The 20,447-nt window shown below is 47.4% G+C and overlaps 9 protein-coding genes across 9 annotated transcripts; 4 read left to right on the top strand and 5 right to left on the bottom strand.

Annotated features, from left to right (window-relative positions):
• Nucleotides 1-33: 33 nt before the first annotated feature.
• EI97DRAFT_361235 (uncharacterized protein) lies at nucleotides 34-369 on the bottom strand (the record flags this gene model as incomplete). The annotated part of the gene is made up of 1 exon (XM_033794959.1): nucleotides 34-369. A coding segment is annotated over one exon (336 nt), but the record flags the coding sequence as incomplete, so codon positions are not given.
• Nucleotides 370-2,162: 1,793 nt separating this feature from the next.
• On the bottom strand, nucleotides 2,163-3,442 carry EI97DRAFT_224712 (kinase-like protein). The gene is made up of 2 exons (XM_033793895.1): nucleotides 3,129-3,442; nucleotides 2,163-3,041 (listed from the first exon to the last, which is right to left on the bottom strand). Exon 2 carries the CDS (start codon nucleotides 3,008-3,010, stop codon nucleotides 2,249-2,251), a length of 762 nt encoding a protein of 253 aa, XP_033656521.1. The 5' UTR covers nucleotides 3,011-3,041; nucleotides 3,129-3,442; the 3' UTR covers nucleotides 2,163-2,248.
• A 2,718-nt stretch (nucleotides 3,443-6,160) lies between these two features.
• On the bottom strand, nucleotides 6,161-7,329 carry EI97DRAFT_465339 (uncharacterized protein). The gene is made up of 3 exons (XM_033801463.1): nucleotides 7,129-7,329; nucleotides 6,746-7,080; nucleotides 6,161-6,696 (listed from the first exon to the last, which is right to left on the bottom strand). The coding sequence occupies exons 1-3, from the start codon at nucleotides 7,288-7,290 to the stop codon at nucleotides 6,465-6,467; spliced, it is 729 nt and encodes a 242-aa protein (XP_033656520.1). The 5' UTR covers nucleotides 7,291-7,329; the 3' UTR covers nucleotides 6,161-6,464.
• A 1,254-nt stretch (nucleotides 7,330-8,583) lies between these two features.
• On the top strand, nucleotides 8,584-10,103 carry EI97DRAFT_371990 (P-loop containing nucleoside triphosphate hydrolase protein; the record flags this gene model as incomplete). The annotated part of the gene is made up of 2 exons (XM_033795323.1): nucleotides 8,584-8,815; nucleotides 8,866-10,103. 2 exons carry the CDS (start codon nucleotides 8,584-8,586, stop codon nucleotides 10,101-10,103), a joined length of 1,470 nt encoding a protein of 489 aa, XP_033656519.1.
• Nucleotides 10,104-10,982: 879 nt separating this feature from the next.
• On the bottom strand, nucleotides 10,983-14,059 carry EI97DRAFT_372472 (FabD/lysophospholipase-like protein; the record flags this gene model as incomplete). Its single annotated transcript, XM_033795353.1, has 5 exons — nucleotides 10,983-11,904; nucleotides 11,954-12,017; nucleotides 12,066-12,392; nucleotides 12,438-12,947; nucleotides 13,042-14,059. 5 exons carry the CDS (start codon nucleotides 14,057-14,059, stop codon nucleotides 10,983-10,985), a joined length of 2,841 nt encoding a protein of 946 aa, XP_033656518.1.
• Nucleotides 14,060-14,269: 210 nt separating this feature from the next.
• EI97DRAFT_413974 (uncharacterized protein) lies at nucleotides 14,270-16,035 on the top strand (the record flags this gene model as incomplete). Its single annotated transcript, XM_033796814.1, has 2 exons — nucleotides 14,270-14,974; nucleotides 15,019-16,035. Coding segments are annotated over 2 exons (1,722 nt in total), but the record flags the coding sequence as incomplete, so codon positions are not given.
• Nucleotides 16,036-16,756: 721 nt separating this feature from the next.
• On the bottom strand, nucleotides 16,757-17,515 carry EI97DRAFT_431198 (uncharacterized protein). Its single transcript, XM_033797877.1, has 2 exons — nucleotides 17,239-17,515; nucleotides 16,757-17,190 (listed from the first exon to the last, which is right to left on the bottom strand). Exons 1-2 carry the CDS (start codon nucleotides 17,431-17,433, stop codon nucleotides 16,804-16,806), a joined length of 582 nt encoding a protein of 193 aa, XP_033656516.1. The 5' UTR covers nucleotides 17,434-17,515; the 3' UTR covers nucleotides 16,757-16,803.
• Nucleotides 17,516-17,802: 287 nt separating this feature from the next.
• On the top strand, nucleotides 17,803-19,597 carry EI97DRAFT_224567 (uncharacterized protein). The gene is made up of 3 exons (XM_033793894.1): nucleotides 17,803-18,326; nucleotides 18,374-19,109; nucleotides 19,158-19,597. Exons 1-3 carry the CDS (start codon nucleotides 17,853-17,855, stop codon nucleotides 19,412-19,414), a joined length of 1,467 nt encoding a protein of 488 aa, XP_033656515.1. The 5' UTR covers nucleotides 17,803-17,852; the 3' UTR covers nucleotides 19,415-19,597.
• A 204-nt stretch (nucleotides 19,598-19,801) lies between these two features.
• Nucleotides 19,802-20,386, top strand: EI97DRAFT_431197 (uncharacterized protein). The gene is made up of 2 exons (XM_033797876.1): nucleotides 19,802-19,888; nucleotides 19,935-20,386. The coding sequence occupies exons 1-2, from the start codon at nucleotides 19,868-19,870 to the stop codon at nucleotides 20,265-20,267; spliced, it is 354 nt and encodes a 117-aa protein (XP_033656514.1). The 5' UTR covers nucleotides 19,802-19,867; the 3' UTR covers nucleotides 20,268-20,386.
• Nucleotides 20,387-20,447: the final 61 nt, after the last annotated feature.

Below are 20,447 nucleotides of genomic sequence, written 5' to 3'. Positions count from 1 at the left end.
TGGTGTTATCATGGCAGCTAAGGTAGAATTTCTCGCATTATTTTTGAACTCGAGCATCTTATCTCCAGGATTGAGACTGAAAACCATTCCAGAGCAGCAATGAGACTTTGGTGCCTCTTGAGCACAGTAGAACCACTGTGGGTCTTCCGTTTTCATCTCGTATTCGACCATGAAGTTTCCACTAATATTGAGAGGATTAAACTGCCGAAACCTACTATCGAACTTTGTGCTATTGAGGCATGGATGCGCCAACGAACTCTGAGTTAAGGTGTGATTCAGTCCTAAAAAGTTGAATCGAAGAACAGTACCCTTCGAGACACTAAGGGAATCTGGGTTGAAGGCAAGCTGGCCTGCAGCACCTACTACTATGTCAACTATTTGTGACTTGTATTCAACGTTCTATGCGATGTCGCATTCCAGCTCTGCAGCTGATTCACTGCTAGACCCGTAGCAGGAAGGGTGGAAGCTAAAGTTTTGAGGAAGTACATTGTCGTTGGTTAGAGGAGATTAAGGGATATGTGCTAGGCTTATAAATACAAGGGAAGCCATTTAGAGGGTTCTAATTCCACTATCGGCATTTGGACGCGGTGGTCTACCTCTCAAAAACTGTTTCCGAGTTCTGGTTTCCTAGACAGGACTACTATCTATCTGCCCACGAAGGCGTGTTACATCGTCTACTGGACGTCACAGCATATTCATTAACGATTCCCCCCAGATATAAAATCTGTCTTTCCCATTTTCGTTTTCCTGCACCCTTGCTTTGATGCTCCGAATCTCTCTTCTAAGATCTCTAATCTCTCTATGCATATGTAAGTGTTTAGAAATAGCGAAAGGTGCATACAAGTGCTTACTTCTTCAGCTCTTTGATTGAAATCTCTAAGCGTGCAACTTGTTCTTGCGTTGTGGGCATGTCAAGCGTCGGGTTGACCTCCTGTAGACCCGGGGAAGACGCACACCATCTTGGTAGGAAGATGTCATCTTCTACAATATCAATATTGGTAGACATAATGAACTGGATGAAGCTGAAAGAATAAACCAGAACTTTCTCTATATACTAAGGGAGCTCTAAAGGCACTGCTCGGTCTTATATGTATTACTAGATAGTGCGAAAACACTGTACTTCTAGCTCTTTTTGCGCAACGGCGGCGCAGCAAGCTCTTCAAAGCCCGGCAATCGCACCCATTGTATGCCAGGTGCCGTCAAAGTTATCCGCAAAGCCTCCAAATCTTTCGCGTCACATTGAACTCGTTGGATTGACCTAATCGATGCACGTATGGCTTCCTCTATGGGTTCTTGCTTGTCGGTATCCAACTCGAAGTAGTGTCTAGTTTTCTTAGGTTCTGTTCCAAAACCTACAATATACCGTGCACATATTAGACGTCAGCGACACGTAAAATTCGGTATGCTTGACTGCAGTAGGCCTTTGATGCTAGGTGAGAATAAGCCAGGTCTGCGGTTGGCACTGGCGGGCCTATGGCCAAGTGGGCACGTAAACGAACGCTATTTGAGTTGCTCAAGCTAAATTCATTCTCCATTCCTCTTAAAGCTGTGACTGAGTGAGAACTTTATGCGCGAGTTCAATGGGGCGGAGCACGTTGATAGCGTGTTCATTTAGTATTTCTGTATGATTCTCGTATTGCTGTATCGCGATTGGATGGCCGCCGCTGCCTTCAATGGACCTGTCATAATCTATATATCCTGTCGATGTTGCGTTCGGCTCCTGGCGCGGCCATGGCGAATTGACTGAGGCTGTGACTGACAGGTGCAATGGCTGACAAAGTAGAAAGAAAAGTAACGTTTTCGAAGTCTGTTCGTCTCGGAGAGTAATGACTGTAAGACGTGAATGACCTTTGATTATCCTGACGGTAACCGGAACGGGCTCTCCGTGTACGGCATCCGCACCGGCATCAGCTGCCTCTCTCGTCGGGCAGCGGGATCTCCCACTGATCCTGCGATCGTCAAGCGCCCTATTGCAGGGCGGAGCAAGAGTCGGCGGCGGCAACGTTAAGTGGGGCGAAGCACAGCCGAGTCCGATGAGAAACCGCCGCTCTCGGTGCCGCCGGCTTCCGCTGGCCATATTCACGACAAATGGTTGGAAATGCAGAGGGGAGGGCGGATCGACGCCGCCGTGGCAAAGATGGCATGGTTCAGTGAGGGAAGGGACGACCGGGCTGGCAGCCTAAAAAAATGGCGGGAAAAAGGAATAAATAGGACGTTTTGCTACAGAATCGACCAGCATTTCTGCTAATTATTCTAGCAGGAGGTTAAGATCATTGACTACTTCGCTCGCAGACTTGTATCTGCCTCTCCAGCAATTCTGAACAACTTCGCCGCCCACCCCTGGATCCAGGGGAGGGAAGTGCCCTTTTCCGTAAAGTTCCACAAACTTGGCTTCATCGTCGATGGTGTCGTACTGTGGGAATGGCCGATGCCCGGTTATAATATGATATATGGTAGATCCAAGGGCGAAAATGTCAGTCTTGATGTCCGCGAACTCTTTGTCACAACGAGGCATGAACGACTCTGCGTTCTCTGAAGCTCCACCAGAAAGAAGGACCTCTCCGTCAGGCCCTAGCAACCTGCCCTGGAAGTCGCACAACTTGATGTGAAATTTATCATCCAGAAGGATATTGCGGACATGGATGTCACAGATTAGAACGTTGCTCTGATGAGCATATGCAACGCCTTCTGCAACCTCTTTTGCGAGCCGGATCTTCTCTTTAATCGGGATTTGTGTTTCTTTTAGATGCTTTTCCAACGATCCGTTTGACGCATATTCCAAAAGCAACCCGTCTTCGTGTTCTCCTTTGAATTCGATGATGCGAGGGTGCTTGCCAAGCCGTTGAAGTATTTTCGATTCGACGCGGAGAGCGTCCAAAGTTCCTTTGAAATGTGGGTACTTTAAGACTGTTGACCCGTCGACAAAGCCGATATAGTGGTTACTGCCAGTGGTGATGATATGCTGCACTCCGTCAGGAAAATAGGGTACCACATAGATATCCCCATCCATTGTCTAATAGGAAATCGTGAGAATGCAAATCCTTTGGTTTTGTTAGGATGGAGCGTTCAATGTAAGCGACGCAGGCAACGGCTGAAGTAATGCAAGCCGTTTTGCCAGTGTGACTCACCGCCTTGCACACTATTGCATATTAGGCCTAGGGGATTATATAAGCGGCGCGCTACGTGATCTCAATAGATGCATGAAGACTTGCTTGGAATGCAGCAAGCAAAGCGACAAAATGCGATAGTTTCTCAGAAGGCAAGCACAAGGCAAAGGCGAGAGCGAACGAGTGGATGGATGATGCTATCGTGTTGCCCGCAAAGCAATCTATGGAAAGCACAGGTCACGTGACTCGTAGCCACTCCAATATTTCGCATGAAGATGCATCACTCAATGTCTAACAAAACCCTTGTCCAAGCAAATAACATTTAGGATCATCCGGTCAAAAAGGTGGGAGGTGAGAGAATCGGTAAGACCTGTAGCTTTGCTGTTACCCTCCTTAATTACGTTGGTTAAAAGATTATTAACGTTATCATACTTTGGACATCGCTCAGCACTTAGGACAAATTGTCCCAGGAGTTTTGTTGGTTGAAGATCCCATATTCGTTTTATCAACCCAGTTGCCGCAATTGGTCGGACAAGGCACGGGAACCCATTTGGTGACTTTATGCTTTGGTTCCGCTGTGCAGTTCTGATAAGTCACCTGGACCTCGTGTCTTTCGCACATTTTAAGCTGCACAAAAAAATTAGTATTATAACCAACTTTATTGCATAATATCGCAGTACCTAGTACCGGGAAGTTCTAAAATCGGCCGATACAATAGAGAGATGACAGGATATAATCATAGGGTGCTGAAGGCCTGGAGAGCACTGTTTAACCATATTATATGCTTCCGCGTTCGTCCATAACTTCCGAAGATAATAGGCAAAGACTAGGCAGCAACTGTATCACACGTGAGCGACGGTGCATGTGAGGTAGCAGCTCCAATTAAAAATTACCCGAAATGCCGTGCAGCGCCGCTAATAATAGAGTACCAGTCAGGGATATAGGGATTGCATGGGTCAGAAGCAGGAGCGGAATCATCGTGGCTAGGTCATACATACTATCGGCCTAGAATAGTTTGCAGGAATAGCCGGGGTACCCCGCTTCGCGGCCCACGCGGAATATATCCATCAGCTTCCTTTCACAGCTTCCTTCCAGAAGCTGATAGACCGGCGTGGAAGACAAGGATTTATATTACTAGCAGATATGTAGTCAATTTCTTGTTGGTAGAAGGAGAAAATCATGACTTGCAGGGAGCTCCAAAGCGGTTTCCATGGAGGGGCAGATCCGAGCTGAAGTTAGGTCTCGAGGCAGGTAACGAGAAAGACCCCACAGCGGGAACCAGAACAGGACCCATGGAAGCTACGATTAGGTGCAGCCAATCGCGCCTCGCGTGGAGTCAAGAACTGAACACTTTTAGCGGGGCTCCACCCGTTGACTCACACTTCGTGCCAACGCGTGCTTGCAGACCCCGAATGCCAATTAAGGCTCGGCCGAATGGAGCGTTCCAGGACGCTGCGTACAGGGGTGCGTACAGGTGTGCAAACATGTGCAAACAGGTGTGCAAACAGGTGTGCAAACAGGTGTGCAAACAGGTGTGCAAACAGGTGTGCAAACAGGTGTGCAAACAGGTGTGCGTTCGAACAACCCCGCGTCCGTTGGCAACAGATGTGCGTCATGGATCATCAACAACGAATATAGCTAAAACGAAAAAAAAGCGTAAATTTCTAGCCAACCATCTTATACTAGTTCAAGCCCTGCAATAACCAAATATGCGCATCAAGGGTTGGTTGTTGCTTCGGGTTGGAAGAAGTGTCCTTGCCACTGCCATGACAGGCACCACAATCGTACTCGCCTCGCTTTCCGGTGCCGCTGCAGATAGGACAGGTACCCGGCATCTGCGCCTAAACGGGGAGCTGCGGGTTAATCAGCATTATTGGCTTTATGAGAGGCCATCTGAGAATAATCACTTTTTGGATGGGACAGGAGATTAATCACGGGTAGCCTGAACAATTCTCGGTGCTCGAACGTTCGTAGAGACAGTATGGTAATGGTGGGTTGCTGTGTTTAAGAATTGGTGTCGGGCGTGATTAGGAGCCTTTATAGTTCTCGAACGTGGCGGCGTCGGGTGACCGGATGAGCTGGCGGGGCACCTGACTGTTTAACCGCCCAACCCGCTAGCTCCACATCTACACCAAAGTCAAGACCTATCTGTCTACATGTCAACAATGTCGTGGAATCCGAACCAGCAATTGAACTGCCAGAATTGCCACAGCTTGCGCATTAATGGCGAGGCATTATGCAAGCTAGTGGGCGTCGTCGAATCGTTACAGTCCATAATCAACAGCATCCAGCCGGTAATCAACAGCATCCAGCCGGTAATCAACAGCATCCAGCCCATAATCAACAGCATCCAGCCCATAACCGACGATATCCAGCAATCATCATCTAATCCAGACTCCGCCTTCGTGGACAGTGGCGATAGCATTCGAAGTGACACCAAGGATAATGACGATGTGGAGGACCGCGCTAAGGAAGATTCCTTACATGGCAGTGGGGACGGCTCTGGATCAACGACACGGAGCTGTCCCCATCCAAATTGCGCACAGAAGATAAAAACTTACACGCACGAGAGCAGTCTGATCCGCCATTTTAACACGCGTAAGTTTCTCTCACATCCTACTAAAATGTAATATGCTCTTTACTAACGATGACTGAGTTGACAGATGTTAAGTGCAGCGAGGCTTGCTTATTCTGTGGTCGCTTACAGACAACAATCCACAAATATTTGGTCCATTTTGGATCATGTGAAAAGAAAGAAAACAATAGTAATTTGACCATCGCATTGAAGAGAAAGTCAGAGCTATCTAAGCGTAGCAGAGACGAGCTGAGAAGAATGTCTGGAGAAAGCGCGAAATCGAGTAAAATCGATGTTGATAAGGGAGACAGTGGTGGAAAGCGGAAGGCTGGCGAGACAGAACCACCATCCCAAAGACGACGGGTTGACCCACCACCTGATTCAGGCGCAAAGCTTGGGACTGTTACAGCGGGTATGAATATCGGCACGTTTTGATTGTTAATACTAAATCTAAGAAGAGTCGCCGTACCCATTCGGTGAGATCAATCCATGGAATGGATATAAAGACCCATCTCCCTTCAGAAACAGCCAGTTGCCGAACAACTTTGCGCCAAACGTTCAGCGATGGTATCCTCGAGCAACTCTATTAGCTGATTACCCAGTAGACTGGAACGATGACGGTGAGACTGGAGATCAGTATGCGACGAACGCGAGTGAACAAATTCCTTTTCTGTTCAATAGCACGGTCCCTTTCGCGGAGGTTGTTGCCGTCAATGAGGGGTGTTTGAATCGGACTCCTATGAAAGATTGTGATACGGATTTGATAGGATCATGCTGATTCGCTAGTGAGGTTGCGTACTGCTCGCAATACTACCTTCCATAGATCTCTTTTCGACGAATTCAACGTTCATGCCAATCTTTTCGCTCTCCATACCCTTGATCTTCTCCATTACCCCTGTCTTTTTCGGGAAGCCCATCTTTCCCCAAAACTTGAGCTCTTCCTCTACCGCAAATCCAATCACAATAGTATATCCATGAACGATTTTGAACGCAGTTCTGCCATCAATAATGGCGCTAGAAGATATTAGGAGACGTATATTGAAGCCGCAAGGAGCTGACTTACAACCCACCATCTTTCATTGTGACCTCACACGGCTTTATGTCCTCTCTTTCTAGGCTCTCTAGCGGGACCTGTAACAACCCGATCTTCGCAAGCTCAGGCCTTAAAAAATGCAAATGCGAGCGCTTATAGAAAACCATAGTGGAGTTTCTGGGAAGTAGTTGGACAATAAGGGCCTTCACTTTATCTTTTCCCTTGTTCATCTCGTCGATTGCTTCACTCGACTCGTTCGAAGGGTTGCTTAAGAAAGTGAAGACGATATCCTGTCTTGCGCCAAAGACTTTCAGTAAGCCCAACTTTGAGCGCTCAAAAACCGATTCTACTATGTCTCGAATACGCTATAATAATTAGAGGACATATCTATAAAATCATTTCGCGTTACTTGCCTTGTCCTCAAGGGTACTCATTCGACAAAAATCGAGACCCTCTTCTGTCTGAAAAGGGAACCGCTTCTGGTTGAATTCGTAGACTCTAGTTCCGACTCCTGGGTCTTCTAGGAAGATGACCCCTTCCTCCAAAAGCGATGCCTCCGAGTCTGCTAGAGCCATATCCTGATGTGCCGTTGTTCATGTGGTGGGGTTTGCGAAATCGCGGCGGGGCCAGAGCCAAGGCTGCAACCCCGCCATACGGCCGTGGTTCTGCCAAGACTTTCAAGAAATTTGTACTGTGGTTGCAAGGGTAAGTTTTGTCACTTCGCCACCCAAGGCACGGAGCACCCGCATGGCGCCATGGAACCACCAGATTTTCCTTGGTATTTTCCTGCTGTTTTTAAACCATCTGAAATCTTGCCACTGCTCTCTGATTTCTCTCCACTATGGCTCCTCCTCCTCATGGTGTTGCACCTCCGCTTCTACTTTCAGATTACATAAGCCAGGAACCAAGTTTTTCCGCGCCGGCTGAAGATTCTCCACGAACTCCATCTCCTCCATCTCATCCACCTCTTCTACCTCCTCCACCTCCTCAACGCCGCCGAACCAGTCCCCATCCTCATACAGCCCATCTCTCTCGCGATATACGCCTCCAGGATCTCATTCAGTCCATGCCGGCCAGGATGCAGGCAGTAATTGACGCTCAGGGCGGCCACACGAAATACTGAAATACTACACCAATTCAATCATCACGGACTTCCTATTTAGGAAGGGTTTTAGGCCTCATTTCTATGGAGAACAGTGACAGATGCCTAGTTTTGGAATCTTCAGCTGGGGTGGTTTTGTTTCCATATATTTCTGCTTATAAAATCAACCGCGGGGACTCAGAGAATCTTCCATCTGCACAGACCTCCTCGGGTGGCGAAGGACAACTTACCCCTGCAACCACAGTAAGCGAGAATTCAGAAGTCATCAGTAGTTTTCGGTTTCTGTTAATCCCAAAGCCTCATCCAACTCAACCAACGGAATTTCCCACAGTGAGTCTCTTGCGCGGGCGTGAAATACTGGATACGGATTGCAGGCACGAATCCACCATAGATGCGAATTACAGGTAAGACTCCTGGTATGACCGCTGGTATGAACCGCTGGTATGAACCGCCGGTATGAACTGCTGGTGTGAACTGCTGGTGTGAACTGCTGGTATGAGCCCGTATAGGTGTGACTATGCTAAGGATGGACTCACGAACAATGTTAACCGGCAATCCAGATGCACGATGTGGGCACGTCCAAGACGACTGGCGTACACCCCGCGACTTAATTCGATTGAGACCTTTCCAAGCACCCCTCAAACATACAGCCACTTTCTCCAAGGATATAAGAGCAGCTGTTTCGCCCGTCGAGAAAGGTATCTTCAAGCGTATCAATTCACTCCTACGCCTTCTGCCACCTCACTCGCTCAAAGCACTCTCCAATATGGCTTCACTTAGCAACGCTAGCGCTACCCACAATCAGTCTTTCCTACTCGATCAGCTGCCCCTTTTGGACCTGTTCTTCCCCGGTCTCGGCCCTGCAACCTCCCCTGCATGGTCCCTTCTTACTGGCGGTCCAAGCGTCTATAGTCGGGCGCTTTGCATCGGCGGTTTGCTTCTGTTGTTCGGGAAGTATGCTTCGGAATATTTGGGGACGTTGCTGGAAACCTACTTCTGTCAGTACATCCATCTTTAGCGACAATATTGACTCTTAACACATCTATAGTGTCAAAGATTGAGGTACCCTATACCGATGAAGCTTATGATATGCTCATTTTGTGGGTCTGCTCCCAGCCTTTTGCGCGATCGGCACGCAACTCCCTCGTTACGATAGATCTTAAATCACCCCTGGAGCCTGGATCGTATGCCAAGAAGAAGTCGCTGCACTATTCACCCTGCAATGGTCGCTCATACTTCTGGCACAAGGGCCGTCTATTTGTATTCAATCGACAAAGAACTCTAGGAGAGTTCGGCGGTACTAGGGAGGAAGCCTCTCTCTTATGCTTTGGGCGCAATCCTGCCGCTCTCCGGGAGCTCTTAGACGAGTGCCGACGGCACTATTTAGAGTCGGTTGAGAACAAAACTTGTGTGTTTGAGCACCAAGAAGATATGTGGAAAGCTTCCAGATCGATGGCTAAGAGAGATATGTCAACTGTGATTATCAACAGGGAGCTGAAAGAGACGTTGCTAGGTGACGTAACTGAGTTCCTAGACCCCAAAACTAGGGCGTGGTACTCCAAGCGCGGCCTTCCTTATCAACGAGGGTACCTACTTCATGGACCACCTGGAACTGGAAAATCCAGCCTTTGCCTTTCCATTGCAGGGCACTTCGATTTAGACGTTTACGTCCTCACTCTGCCTAGTCTGAACGATCGCCTCCTTAAAGCTCTCTTCGCCGAGCTCCCGCAGCACTGCATTGTCCTCCTCGAGGATGTCGACGCGACCGCTGTGCATCGAAAAGCTGACGGTAGTGCAGATCCAAGCCAGAGCGTTGGCCCAAATGGCTCGACCGATAAAAAGGTGTCTCTGTCGACCCTCCTCAATGTGCTAGATGGCCTAGCATCATCCTATGGCAGATTGTTGATTATGACAACCAACTACATCGAACGCCTAGATCCGGCACTCATACGTCCTGGCCGTGTAGACATGAAGGCCGAGCTCTACCTGGCCGATGAAGACATGATCAACCAGCTGTTCCATTTCGTCTACAACCACCCCTCGAAGACCAACATTCCCGACTCGGAGGGGATCCTCCACCAACCCGGGCAAGAAGGGTTTGTAGAGGACTGCGAGTTACTTCATTTGGGGCAAGAGTTTGTGACGAAGGTACCCAAGCTAGAATTCAGTCCCGCTGAGATCTTGTCCTTTTTGCTGGCAAACAAGCATTCACCCCGACATGCTATTGCTAATGTAGCGGCGTGGATGGATAAGCTTAGAGAGGAGAGGATGAGAGGACGAAATTGACTAGAATAACATCGTAGGCGCTTGATAACAAGGATGAATTTCGAGACGACTAAACGGGTTTCCTACTACGGAGCCGGGTCCAGATGGCTTAGGCCGATGCACTGGGGTAAAAGGAATGTAGGAGTCTCGAGAACAATAGTCGGATGATGAAACTGTATCGACAGTCCTGTGGTATCTGCTTTTATTTGGGGTATAACGTTACAGGAATAACAACACGTTCCTGCGGCATTCGTTGTAGTTTTTCGCTGCAACAACTGCTATAACGACGGTTGCGAGCCCTTCAACTACTGCAAGTCTATATCTGGCGAATACAACAACGCATGTGCCAACTGCATCTGGAAGGGTGGAGATGCAGTTCGCACGTGTGACAAAGAGTCTGGCGCGAACCCATGGGAGGACGAGAGGGAAACACCGAGGAAGAAGCGCGATCCTGCAATGCCCGTGGTCGCGGCTGCTGCTCAAGGATCTACTGCCAACGATAACTGAGATACACCGGCGGGCGGGAACTGATGGGAGGTTTAAACGTGTGGGTGCGCCACACGTTGGGAATTTCAAATGGACCAGGGATTGTGTACAACACGGATAGAAGACGGAAATATAGAAATAGGCATTACACTATTAACTGCACCTAACCACTGTAACTGCACGCATATGCCAACACCACCTCGAGGGGATGATTTGCATATCCCTACTTACAGCGCGAGTGGTTTGTTGGTTGTATCTCCAACTAGACGCAAAATACAAATTCACGCTCTCTTTCAATAGCAAGCTCTCTGTTTCTCCTCACATTTAGCGAAATTGAGACAGATTGGATAGAAGATGATCTAGGTTACAAATACGTATAGAGATAAGTAAGCGCCGCATCTATTATTGTAATTTCTATCTATCTATGCGGCGTCTATGGCTTGGATAGCACAACTCAGAGTTATAAGCGCGTTTCGCGGGTACTGCAGGCAATACCTTTTCGGTTCTTGCATGCGTTGCAGATCCAAATGGCCTTTCTAACTGTTGTGCATTGATTATGTTCTGCACTGTAACGGGGAACCCGCTGATTTGTCTTGCAGAAGTTGTTATGCCTCGAAGTGAGATTGCGAGCAGTTCGTCTAGAGTTTCTACTGAAAACTCTACCAAGCGTCGGAACGGAGGAAGGCTAGTAGGCAAATACTCAACACACTGAACAGGACATCCTTGAATTATAAACCAGGAAGATGTCTCACAGAGCCTCCGGTAAAGATAATGACGTCCGTCAGCAGGAAGGTCTATGCGGCACATTATATGTCCAGAACAGGAATAAGTACCGTTGGACCAGTTAGGGAAGTCGTCTAACTCGAAGTAAAAGAGGCTAGCGATCATAGAATCCAGAACTGGCGCTGTATCTATGTCCTGAATAATAGCCTGTGCTGTCTGTGTTTTTAATTCAGCAATCTTAGCAACATCGTCTAAACGGGGCTCCTGTCCTGGTAGAAAGATGTTAAGACGGTGGTAACGATGCCGCAAACTAGTTGGCAATGAGTTAAAAAACCGTTTCCAAGCATCTTCTCCGTCAAGGCTCCGCATAAAGCTCCTAAAGAGTCGTACGTAAAAGCGCTCCTTGTCTTTACATGAATTAGTTAACATCGTAGTGCCTGTTCCAAGGGATAAGGTAAAATCCGGGGGATCCTTATTTGGCCAAATAAACCTCATCTCCCATTGTGCGATGCTTGCTGGGTTGTTGTGTTGCAGTCCTCCGTCTTGAAATGTTCCCAAGCTCCGTACCGCATAAGGTCTAAAGAACCAGGGTGCAGCTGACGTACAGCATGCTCTAACTATAAGTTAATTTCGTATAAGGTAGACATACTAGAGTTACTAACGCGTCTGTAACTGTTACGTCGTCCTGCGCAGTTTCCGCGCGAAGGACATCGTACCCTAAACATACTAAGTCTACGCTAAGGAGTTTACTTCTTTGTAACTTACCTATATTACCCGGTCGTCGTTTTCCATTGTAATTTGTAAAAAGCTGGGGTGCAGAGTCACCTACATTCGTAGTAGTTACCGCTACCTTTGTATCATTTCTTAGAGGGTTGAACATTTTAATCTCCGCATCAATCGTTGCTCTAAAAGCTTCTTGAATAGCAGAGAGGCTATATTGACCGTCCTCAATGTAGGCAACAAGGTACTGAAATGCTCGAGCAAGTATTGTAGAGGTTTTGTTTCTTTCACCAAATGTTTTGCTAGCGATATCCTCGAAACGATCGATAGAATCGCATGTGCTCCATTGGAGAAGAAACATTCCAAGAACAACAAGTCCACCTATAGTAATTAGTCGTATTTCAAGGTATGTAAAGTAAAGCTTACCAGCAGAAGTTCCACAAACGAAATCAAAATAATCACGAATTGGACAGCCAAGCTGTGAAAGCATTGTCTCAATGTGTTTGAGGAAGACGAGGGGTATTACTCCTCTGATGCCGCCTCCATCAATACTAAGGACCCGGATCCCAGCTGTAGGCGGAACGAATCGGAAAGCAGAGTTTCCATAAGTAACCCCGCATAATATGCAAGCCGGTAACTCAAAGGTGTTCTTTTCAGATTGCGATCGCCGACCATAGATTTTTATGCAGATATCACACAACGCGTGACCGCACACTAGTACCTTTTCGGGCATGCGCATAAAGCAGCAAAAACATGATCGGTGGCTTTTAAACTCTGCAAAATGGGGATGCAAATCTTGCAAGGTACTATTGTGGATCTCTGCGGCTAGACGAGACGATCTTGTAAGTGCTAAGAAGCGTGACTGCAGCTCAGCCTTTACAGCTTTGAGAAATCTGTCTTGCACATCGGCATGCTGCGTGTAGGTTTGAATAGCGGCTCTGCATGGAACATAAAACAGCTTTTCAAAAAGAAACGCTGGTGGAAAGTCTAGACACTGTTAGCTAGCTATAGAAGCTGCCGAACTACTTACAGTGTGAGTCTGGAGGGTAACTTGAAAGAAGAAGTGCCGACCCTAACAGAGGTGCGAGGAAATGCCAGAGCCATGCTTGTGACGGTAGTTGGCTTAAGAAGTCTACTAAGCAGCTCTCGAGAGAGTCTAGCGAAAATCCACAAGGCCTAGAAGCTGTGGCAAACGAGAAGGTGCTTGTAGACTGTAAGCAAGCGGCCTTAAGGAGCTGTGTTGACAGTGCCTCTACATGTCGCAGGCTGAAGCGCTGGTATGATGGTCGAGAATCGGACTTGCACATAGCTACTAAGCGTTGCTTTACAGCCTTTGCGCGTTTTGGCAATTGCATGCTAGACTTTAGGCCAAGAACCTTTACATCAGCAAAATAGTTGTTGATGTTATGCTGCACCTCAGCAGCATCTTGGAATACTCCAAGCTCCTGCATTGTCTCTAACAGCATTTTGCAAAAGCGGTCTTTTGCAAGTGTCTCATCGAAGGTTTCCGAAGTCGTGTCCACTACAATAAGAACCTGAGGGAGGTGTTGCAGATCTAAGGCGGGGTTGAAGCTGTCCGTCGCTTGTTCCGCCAACCACTTAGCTGTCGCCCTTTGGCCTCCTATGTCCGTCGCAAAATAACAGAGTACCCTAGAAAACGGTGCGAATACCTGGTTGCAGAGCAAGGTACCTAAATGTCTTGGATCTGTAGGTGCAAGCTGCCAGCTACTAGTCCTTTGATCTGGGGTAGTTGGAGGCATCACCGAAGGATCTGACCCCTGGATCTCGCAGTCAATAATCGCTATCGGGACTCTTCCAGTATGGAGTCGAGAGGAACTCCATAAACACACTTGATTGTGTGTTGGTATTGGTCCCCTTACTCCAAGCATACGCTGCAATACTGTAGCCTTTGCTCTCCGACCAACACAAGTTACAAACGCCGGCCGCAACACTCTGTTAAGAGAAGATGGAAAGGCGGATTGCGCATGTTTTGTTATAGCCTTCCCACCAGGGGAGGGCTCAAAAGTAATCCAAGGATGTAGCTGCATTTCGTTTTGTTTTGCTAAAGTTCAGGCTTATACGCGTCTATTTATCTTAGGCTTTCCCAAATCCGGTTTCCCTACCTCTGTTCCTTGAAACCCGAATCAATATGTTCTACTGTAATCAGAAACCTGTTAACACAATCTAAACATAGGACTACATATCTATCAATATACTAGAAAGCGATGCGCTGTTGTACAAGAGATTAGCACCTCACTATGACTACCTTGGGCGACCTTGAGCTGTCTACCCTTAGGGCAGAAAACTATCAGGGACTTGCGAGAGTGCCTCTACAGTCCTTAAAATTTAACCATCCGCTCGTTCAACAGAAGCACCGTGAAATCTCAGAGAAGAATATCCAACGACTTTGCAATGTCTTCGCGCGGAGCAGCTGCCAACGCTTGCAACAAGAAAACTACATTAACGCAATTGTTGGCCAGTCAGAGCTCGTAGGCTCGTTGGCGGCTATTGGTATGACACCAAGTCAAATGTTGAAACTCCAAGAGGGCGACAATCTGCCATATCTTTCCCTAGACTCAGTGTTTTGCCTGTCTGGCTTGCACCGGGTAGAGGCCGCGAAGCGATATCTGCCAAGCAGTGATCAATGGTGGGTGGTACGACTCTACTCAGGGAATTCGCCAAAAGAACTACTGTTAAGAGATATTGAGGCCTATACGAACGAGCAGAGGCCACCAGATGGGGAGGTCTTCCGGAAGATACGCATATACCATAATTGTGGAGACATTGAATCCGAGAACAGGTGGTGGACTTATCTAGACAATTCAAAACCAAAAGACCTGCGCCAGCTTATAAAGCACAAAAATCTGATATCAGCTTTTGATGCCCTAGTTGACATACCAGGCCTTTGGTCAAAAGTCCATTTGGGATCTCTCCACCGTCTCCTGAAATTGCGTTGCGATGAGGTAGGTCGCCTTTAAATCATAGAACTGCTTCTAATGTGCTCTAGGAAATGATTTGTTATCTAAGCCATGTTGATACTACCTGGCGGAAGATCCTATCCTGCAATTCGGGAAGCTTACCTGCTTCTGTTGTTGACTCTAAAACTGTTGAGAAGCTGCAACTTCTTAGACCGTGCGCCGACTCAGACAAGTACATTATCCAGAAATTAATGAAGGAACGAGTTCTCTTTCCTAATATACTCGATGACAGCACTAGGCTTCGCTTGTTAGAAAACATTTGCAGCCTTACCTGCCTTATTCCGTCTTTGTGGACCTTTTTTGAGAACCTTAAATTTCTCGAGCCTTGTTGCGATTCTCTTCGGCAAATTTTAGGCAACGACATACACGGGACATTGAAGTCAACACTGTTAAGCAGCTATTCACCGCCAGCGAAGTCATATATCCAGACGGACGCAAACTATGAGGCAGAATTTGATATCTCTGCTGAACCAGACGCTCTGGCGCAAATTGCATATCTCGAGCTATGGGCATTCTGCGCCCGTCACCTAGACGGACTTACCACATTTACGCCTCGGAAAGAAGCTAAGAAACCAAAGCCCTTGGTTAAAGGTCCTAACCCACTACTTTTGCAATACCTCGCCAAGTTTGCTATAAGCCGAGGATTTCGTACCCATAGGGCATTACTTCTTTCTAAACAGGACTCGCAAACTGCACTAGCTATCGATTTTCTTAAGAAAGCAAATCCTATTGCTTCTGATTACAGCATAGATCAAGTGAGAGCAGTTATAGATGCTGGAACGCGCCCTCCATCTACTGTCCAAACATTAAAATCCCAATCTGCGATATCAGAAATCACCCCAGAGAGGCGTTGTGGTCGACCTTTTGAAGATGACTATGCTGTTGACAAGTTAACTCTCTTTCTTCCATTGATATATGGCGATTATAAAAGTTCAGATGCTACCTTAGCATTTGTCCGACAGGACCTTTTTACGCATTTTTTCGGTCCAATTAGGATACTTGACACTCAACTTGGCCCTTCAGCTCAGGCTTCCTGGTTGCAGGTGCAGCAGCCAAAGGAGCATAACCAAAATTGTCAAGATCAGTTAGAGAGTCAGCTTGCGAAGGTTCGCGAGGAGCTACGTCTCACTAAACTTGCACAAGAAGAGGAGAGAAGAAGGCTAAAGGATGAGCTTGCTACTGCACTTAAAGATCTTTGGAATAAGAACCAACGGTCTGTGCAGAAACGTAAAAGAGTCGGCAAAACTTCCCCTAGTTTTGGAACCAAACGAAAATCAAGAAGGTATTCAAAGCTCGCTGGGGAGGTCGCAGTTACACAGACAACCGCTAGTCTGATCCGATCACCACTGATCCAAGCCAATGACGCAGCAACTTCCCTTAAGGAATGGAGTCCTATTTACCCTCCAGGTATTTCTACTACCCAATACGAGATAGTCTTGTTGCGGCAAGCTATTGACTCATTCCAATGTATACGGTATCCCCTTCGCGAGGATAGACATCGACAAGAGTTAGAAGAGGTCTTCTGTGAGCTCCTTGAGTATGAGAAACAGAATGGCGAGATGCGTGTTCAATGTAGTGGCACCTATCTTATAGTAACAAACAGGTCTATTGAGGACATCATGGGAGCTTCACTCAAGACAAAAGTATTATTTGTAGGGAGCGAGGCAACTTTAAATGCATGGAGGGATGCATGCATTAGAGAGTCGCAGTTCGTAGATCACACTGCCACGCGAGAAATCATAGGGGATGAATTCATAGGTTAAGAATGGATTGTATTCTACATGGTAGGAACAGTTATTGTACATAGCCCGTGCCTAAAACCCATAAGACTGCCTCTTAGCAGGCGAGACAGTAGAGTCGGAAAGACGTTTAGACGGTAATAACCCCAAGGCTGCAGTTGGAGGCAACGGGGTTGGCGTGCAGCTGCGAGTTCCTTGCCTAGTGTGTACGGGAAGTGGAGGGCGCAAGCCTTCCTCAGTATCGGTTTGGTTGACTGGGGTATCGTAGCGGGGGAGCAAGTCTTCAAGGTCCTGCGGAGGTGTGCGAGGCATACTCAAGGAGCTATTCGCAGAAGGTGAAGACCCCAACGACGGTTGTGATAACAGATCCGCTGGGACATATAGGGCTCGGCCCATCTCGATTCCCTCACTAAGTGATTGGAAGTTTGCAGGGCGTTTGATGATAGCACACTGAGCGTCGACCTTAACATTGGGATTAGATTTGAGCCGGGCAATTAGCAAAAGACTTACCCATTCCTGGCTTACGCAACTGCCGATACCCTGCTCGCAAGACGTGAAGATCAGCGGGTTGGACCCCTCCCTTTGCACTATAACATGAACTTCGGTAAGATCGTCAAGGTGATGTAGCTCGGCACCCTTCTTGAAAAGCCCATTAGCTCGGTCCTTGAAGGAGCGTAGTTTGTTCCGTGGCGGCGGTCTTGGCATTGTGTGCAGCAGCTTGCCGTGTTCAGATGACGGGAAAGGGAGGATGTAGATGTCCGATACTCAACTCGAAAAGCGGTTTACAGCGTCGGGAATATTGTTATAAGTACCACAGAGCACGTGAGCAGTTTTGCATGTCCTGCCAACATCATGCTAACACCACCCTGGGCAATGAAACGTTTCCGATTGTTCGGCGGTTAAACAAGCGAATCATGCGAACGCCTGCACAGCACTGCCGCTCCGCGTTACTGGAAACCAAAACCAAGAATCTAGGTCCTGTACCCAGTTTGTGTACAACGGATACCTGCCTTACGTATTCGCTTTCTGTATATCTTTTTTGCAGTAGTCCGCAACATCAAAACCCCCTTAACAGCACTCCTCTGGAAGGGATTGAGCACCCTTGATCTGTTTCTGCATACACTATGCATGTTACTATCTTGTACGCGATCGCATACGCATCAACTATTAGTCTTATTCTTTTGTGGAAAGCATGGAATCTTATTGTTCTTCGAGCCCGGGAACGATTTCTTTCTGTCGTTTCAAGGTGGCTGTTCTATACAGTTGTCTTTCCAAGAGCCCGTGGAAGTACTGATGCTACTATCTTTTCCGTGGCACTAGCTATTCTGTTCGCGGTTGGAAACATTGTTGGTTCTACGCTTGCTGTGCAAACAAAAGCTGAGTTGTCGATGCGTCTAGCAAGGCTGTCTATACTGAATATGGTTGTCCTATTCGTAGGCGGAAGGACCAATATTGTAATAGACAAACTACTCAAGTGGACAATAACAGAATACTCCTTTTTGCATCGTTGGATCGGGCGGGTTTCGCTTGTGGAAGCGTTGCTTCATGGGCTTCTCTATTACCTTGACCGTCGATCGATCAACGCTTATGAGATTTCGGTTTGTCTACCCCTAATTCTCTTTTCGAAATGCTTAAGCGTTTGAAGCTTCTTGCAGTTACTGCTGCAATAGGATGCATGTCATTCGTCTACGTTCGACGGCGGATCTACGAGACATTCCTCTCAACTCATCGACTCCTGTCATTTGCCGTCCTTATTTTATCTTGGCTCCACATAACCCACCTTGGTCTATTCAGTCTTGTGTGCCTAATCTCAGCTGTTACTCTTTTTTCTATACAAAAGATTCTGTGGTTGGGATTCTTCCTCTATCGGAACCTAGGGTCTGGTCCTCGGTGCGAAGCTACACTGGTCCGATACCCAAACACTTTTGGAACTGAAGAGATAGTGCAGCTTCAAGTTTCTCTAAAAAGGCCTTGGAATGTCCGACCGGGGCAGTACGTATACTTGTCGCTACGGCAGCCTGCGTACTTTTGGTCTGGGATTGTTGAGTCCCATCCGTACATGGTCGCATGGGCATCGGACAGTGACGACGCATCATCGCACGTAATCACCCTTCTTGTTCAGTGTAGAAGAGGTTTTAGTAGACGGTTAAGTTTGACTAGGATGAGAGCCTCCACGCCCCAACATATGTCAGCTAGCATCGACGGGCCATATGGCGGAGCTGGCTTGGAAAAGCTTCAAGATTATGACAAAGTACTCTTCATGGCTGATGGCATCGGCATTGCTCACCACCTAATGCCTGTCCGCCACCTGCTTGTCTCTCACAACAAGCAGACAGCTCGGATACGCCGCCTAACCCTTATCTGGTTCCTACGAAGCAGAGGTAAGCCCTCTTGAAGTCATCCCTTTACTATACTAATTAGAAATACAGACCAAATGTGTTGGGCGGTGAATTTTCTCCTTGCTCTGCATGACTTAGATGATAGGAAGATTCTGAATATCTTTATCACAACCCCGTCTTCACTCGAAGGATCCGCGGAAGGGCGAAATTCTGCTCTCCCAGAGCTAAGGAGTCGGATATACATGTTAAATGAGATTGACATTGACCTGTGGATTAATGAAGAGTGGCAAGCTGAGGCAGGGAACATGTTAACCGTAGGTAAGTATTATAGCCCTTATTCCTCTTAGTGCTTTAGTAACACCTCTTAAGCATGTGGGGACCCGCACTTTGAGAACCGCGTTCGGAGAGGTGTTTGCAGAAGCAACTACACTGTTGACTTTCTTAACGGAGAGTTTCAACCTGATGATACCCCGTTTGGAAACCTTTCTCAGCTGAATTATACATTACCATAGAGACCTCTATAGCGAATACTATTCATATACTTTTCTATTAGTATGTGCAACGTGCGGCGCTTAGGATCTACGCCGCAATACTCTTCTATTAGTATGTGCAACCTGCGGCGCTTAGGATCTACGCCGCATGCATGTCAGCACAGGTCGCACCACTGCCACCATGCAGGGCAGACCTAAGCTTATCATGACCGCATTCCCGTTCTCTGTTTTGTGGGCTAGAATCGCACTATTTGAAGGGGTAGGCCACCTTTTTCAGTCTTTATTGATTCCTTTCCAACGAACAGAGAAATGGATGAACTGCAACGACGGGTGAGTCTGTATACCTAGCTTTGCGACATTTTAATTAATTGTCTAGACGAACCACTGCGACCACTGTGGCATCTTCGCCACCTATGTTCAGCATCTACACGGAGCGATTGCGGAAAAAGATAAGCAAGTGTTATCACTTGCCGCAAGACACAGGCGCTCTGAAGTCAACCTCCAAATGTCGCGACTGGACCTCTACAAAAGCAAGACCGCTATGCTGGAAACACTCCAAAAACTTGAGGTCCAGATCAGAGAAATGCAACAGAGCATCAATCAACTGGCCAACGAGAGCAAGGAGAAGGACGAGACCATTAACAGGCTCGAATGTGCCTTCACTCTCCTGTACGAGTTGCCGCGAGGGGGAGTCACTCGGGAAGCGTAGGAGGGAACGGCGAATTTTTGGTGCATAGGTTCTGGCCATTAACCACATATTTCATTGAACAAATATCTCCTTGTTAGTGTTTGCAAGCTTAATTGCGTGGCGTGCCCGTTAAAACAGAGTACTGTGGTCCGATCAATGATGATGCAGCACTGAGAATGCTGCAACCAGCGGCGACTTGTG

This window comes from Westerdykella ornata, assembly GCF_010094085.1.
Source record: "Westerdykella ornata strain CBS 379.55 unplaced genomic scaffold EI97scaffold_4, whole genome shotgun sequence".
Lineage (NCBI taxonomy): Eukaryota > Fungi > Ascomycota > Dothideomycetes > Pleosporales > Sporormiaceae > Westerdykella > Westerdykella ornata.
Note: the sequence above shows the minus strand (reverse complement) of the source record. Positions and strands in the feature narration are given on the sequence as shown.

What these genes read in the sequence shown, in the direction of transcription:
- EI97DRAFT_224712 (XM_033793895.1), bottom strand. Translation starts at nt 3,010, where the DNA reads ATGGATGGGGATATCTATGTGGTACCCTATTTTCCTGACGGAGTGCAG.
- EI97DRAFT_465339 (XM_033801463.1), bottom strand. Translation starts at nt 7,290, where the DNA reads ATGGCTCTAGCAGACTCGGAGGCATCGCTTTTGGAGGAAGGGGTCATC. An exon ending in TGAGTACCCTTGAGGACAAG is followed by an intron (nt 7,081 to 7,128) that starts GCAAGTAACGCG and finishes TAATTATTATAG; the next exon opens with CGTATTCGAGACATAGTAGA. An exon ending in ACAATGAAAGATGGTGGGTT is followed by an intron (nt 6,697 to 6,745) that starts GTAAGTCAGCTC and finishes AATATCTTCTAG; the next exon opens with CGCCATTATTGATGGCAGAA.
- EI97DRAFT_431198 (XM_033797877.1), bottom strand. Translation starts at nt 17,433, where the DNA reads ATGCCAAGACCGCCGCCACGGAACAAACTACGCTCCTTCAAGGACCGA. An exon ending in GTTGCGTAAGCCAGGAATGG is followed by an intron (nt 17,191 to 17,238) that starts GTAAGTCTTTTG and finishes CCCAATGTTAAG; the next exon opens with GTCGACGCTCAGTGTGCTAT.
- EI97DRAFT_224567 (XM_033793894.1), top strand. Translation starts at nt 17,853, where the DNA reads ATGCATGTTACTATCTTGTACGCGATCGCATACGCATCAACTATTAGT. An exon ending in TCAACGCTTATGAGATTTCG is followed by an intron (nt 18,327 to 18,373) that starts GTTTGTCTACCC and finishes AAGCGTTTGAAG; the next exon opens with CTTCTTGCAGTTACTGCTGC. An exon ending in CTGGTTCCTACGAAGCAGAG is followed by an intron (nt 19,110 to 19,157) that starts GTAAGCCCTCTT and finishes TTAGAAATACAG; the next exon opens with ACCAAATGTGTTGGGCGGTG.
- EI97DRAFT_431197 (XM_033797876.1), top strand. Translation starts at nt 19,868, where the DNA reads ATGGATGAACTGCAACGACGG. An exon ending in TGGATGAACTGCAACGACGG is followed by an intron (nt 19,889 to 19,934) that starts GTGAGTCTGTAT and finishes TTAATTGTCTAG; the next exon opens with ACGAACCACTGCGACCACTG.